The sequence below is a fragment of the Plasmodium vivax genome, genomic scaffold, assembly GCF_000002415.2.
Source record: "Plasmodium vivax scf_7171 genomic scaffold, whole genome shotgun sequence".
NCBI classification, from domain to species: Eukaryota; Apicomplexa; class Aconoidasida; order Haemosporida; family Plasmodiidae; genus Plasmodium; species Plasmodium vivax.
Genome location: NW_001849946.1, coordinates 1 through 3,820, shown reverse-complemented (window position 1 = coordinate 3,820; position 3,820 = coordinate 1). Strand labels below are relative to the sequence as shown.

The window sequence follows — 3,820 nt, the reverse complement described above, 5'->3', positions numbered from 1 at the left end:
ATTTAATTTAAATTATAACGAGTATTTACAATAATAATATAACATATATTATATTTTCAGTGGAAAACCTTTATAACAAGGTCTTCAGATGCCCAATTCGACAGTTTTATGGTTATCACGTTTTACTTTTCTTTCCTTATTGTACTTAAAATAATGACCGTCTTATGCTTATAAAGAGGGAATTTTCCATATAAATATGTTTAATACTATACTTTTTACTTTCAGCAAAAATGTAAATATTTAAAAAATTATAAATAATGTATATTTAAATAATTTATATGATAAAAAAAACAAAGAAAACAAAACAGAACAGAAAAACAATTGAAAAAATATGCTACATACTCTGATAATTTACGTATTATAATGAAAAGGATAAAATTAAGAATAATTMTGAAAATTTTATGAAATATAAAATATGATTCATTGATTAACTACAATAAATGTATAATAAAAAAAGTGGACAGGATAATGATTAAAAAAAAAATATAGTATTATTATTAAGGTTGTTGCAGATCATTCTAATTTTTCATTAAAACTACCTAGTTACATATRCAATATATGAAAATAAAAACTAATAATATTTTTTTCAATGTATTTTACATATATAACCTAAAATATGCTGCGATTTTATAATAATTTATTGCAAATAGGAGATATATGCAAAAAAAACGGAATTTAATATAATTTCTTGATAAGATTTTATATTTCTCAATAAAGTAAAAACTGAATTTCGTATAATTACTAACAGATAATAAAAGKATATATAAAATATAAAAAGAACACATAAATCTCTCTATACGGCAAATTTTTTTTTTTACCACGTTCTTTTTGGAACATTCTGAAACATAAATGTGTAATTATTATTTCTTATTAAGAAATTATATAAGATATTTCAATATTTTTTACTACTTATTTTGCTCCTTTAGTACTATAACTCGAAAAATGTTAAAATAATTTTGTGCCTTCTTTTTTTTTTTACTTATAAAAACAATAAATGCTTTTTAAAAGAAAAAATTATTAACAGTGTATAATATTTATTATAAAATTTATACTGAATAATGAAAAAATTAAAGAATCCTCGTATTTCCGTAATTTTATACAATTATTATACACATTACATTAAATTAATAATTTCCCCATAGTTAACATATAGAGAAATGCAGGGCAATTTCTCACAAGCATAAGCCCCCAATACTTTTTTATATAACACAAATATTAAAAATAACAAAATTTTAGATAAATTAAATATGCTTTATTTATTTTTAGAAAATTATTTTACAAATAATATTTGCCTTTCACTAATATTTTTTTTCATATACATATATTTTTATTCGTACAATAACCTCAAGGAGATAAAAACTAAAATGTATAGATGTGTATACAGGGAATGAATCCCTGTTCATTTAAAGTAAAGTATTCTTATTAATGTTAAAATAGTGTTTTACTAAAAACAGAAAAATATTTTATTAATTTTATGAACAGCAATATTTATCATTAAATAGTGTTTATGTTATACAATATATGAAGTCATACTACATTGTAAGTTCCACTTTATAAGTGTGTATTGCAATTATATATGTTGCCTTGACCACTATGACATATAGATAAATGAACATATTAATCAAATATGATTTATCATAATATGTTATTCTAAACGTATAGTATTACTATGTTAATTTTCTTTTATTTTTAAGAGTTCCACTATTTACTATTATATGCATAGTTATTATGCATTCACATTTTGTCCTTATGGAAACAATGTTCATTAAATATTTTTATCGCATACTTGTTCACACACTTAAATATGTGTAATAATTGTGTAAAACACATATCGGCATTTTCTATTTTATTTTGTTTTCATAATAATGTAACTATTTTGTTCAAATATATAGAGTCTCATATGCTTTGTTAAAACCTGTTTCTTAAGACAATATTTAATAATTCATTATTAGTTAAGACACAAATACTGATATTTTGTTCACATACGTTCTTTGTTGGAATCATATATTTTCTTGTAATTAGATTTCTTAAGGTAACAATTTTAGTTTAGTTATATATACTGTATCTTATAAATAAAATAATAAGGGTGAAATCTAAATTGAAGACAAACTTATAATATAATGCACGATGCCATTGCGAAAAAAATTTAAATTAGATATAGATGTACCACATAATATAAAAACTAATGAAAAATATAAGGAAATCTCACAAAGATTTCAGTATGCCCTTGTAGAATATGATGAGACTTTTAAAAAGCATAAATATACCACAGATACACATCGTGAATGTAGAGGTTTAAACTACTTTTTAGATGATTTAAGAGATGAATTCAATGAACACATTGTTCCTTTATGGTCTCCAAGTAAAAGAGAAAACTACTGGAACAAAGAAGTGGAAAATAAATTGTTGAAGAATTTACAAACAAAAACTGGAAATAGTTGCGCAAGAAACCCTACACATTATAATAAAGAAATAAGGATATTAAGAAAAGAAATGGAAGATTATTGTGATGAAAGGGATGTACTAAAAGGTGAATTGCATAAAATGAATATACTTGAAGAGGAAAAATGTAAAAGGTTTAGATACTGGATGATTGACAGCTTGGTGAATTTTTGGAATGACTATTACTGGAGAAAATATATTAGATATAGTTCTATGATTGAACCTTTTCAAATTGATGATAATTGTGATGTTGTCACCTTGTTTGATAGCCCTTTCCAATGTGAACATGGCAGACATTTTAGGGAACATATTCCAGCACATATTCGACATAACTACAAACCTAATGATGAATATGTTCTTCCTGTTAATATAGTACCAACAAATCAGAAAGATGTAACTATTCTCCAAAGCAAAAAAATAACACCTTATGTAGAGCATGAACATAAAGAAAATAAAACTTATGACATTCCAGAATTGGAAGAAGCTCCAGTTATACCTGATTCGTTATATTTTTATAAAACTTCTACAAGTCCAAATAGTCAGAGCATAAAAGAGCTAGGTAAAAAAGATCAAACAGTAAAAAATGAATATAGAGGAATTCAACGAAGTAAAATAGATGTCACTAAACCTATAAATGAACAACAAAAACAAGCAATTCTTTTGTCATTACAGAATACTGTTGTTTCTCCTGCTTCTGCTAATCATTCTATGTCTCCTCATTCTTCTAATCCTGCTGTTTCTACAACTTCTGTTCCTGTTGCTTCTTCTACAGCAGTTAATTCTGTACTTTCAAATTATCTTGTTGTAGATAATTTATTAGCGGTACTTTCTGCAGGATCCCAACAAGTCAAAAATATACAAATACAAGAAAGTGGAGATCATATGCAAAATTCACTTCATACTATCTCAAGACATAATTCAGCTCATACTGAAAACAAATCTAAGAGTGCACATGAAGAAGATACGTCTATATTTCAATACTCTTCTGTTATCCCAGTTCTTGTAGGCTTTATCACAGTTATTTTCCTTCTTAGTAAGGTAAAATATAATACATATATTGAAATTATAATTATCATTATTGTTATTATATCAATTCATCTTAATTAAAATGTTTTCCTATAATATAGTATACTTCTTTTGGACTACTATTTGGTAATAAAAAAAAGGAAAGACATCACAAAAAATTGCAGGAAATACGATTAAAACCTACCCATTTGGAAAAAACTAGTAACATCATAGAACACGATAATTTAGAAGATACCAAGCATGACATGTATGATAAATATATAATGTACAGAAGAGGAAAACATATATATACTCCAAAAAAAAAAAGAAATCTAAAGAAAACCATTATAGATATACACTTGGGAAGTATTAG

General features: G+C 24.4%; 1 protein-coding gene across 1 annotated transcript; it reads left to right on the top strand.

The window, feature by feature from the left end:
• Window positions 1-2,127: 2,127 nt before the first annotated feature.
• Window positions 2,128-3,820, top strand: PVX_242295 (Pvstp1, truncated, putative; the record flags this gene model as incomplete). The annotated part of the gene is made up of 2 exons (XM_001612531.1): window positions 2,128-3,480; window positions 3,570-3,820. Coding segments are annotated over 2 exons (1,604 nt in total), but the record flags the coding sequence as incomplete, so codon positions are not given.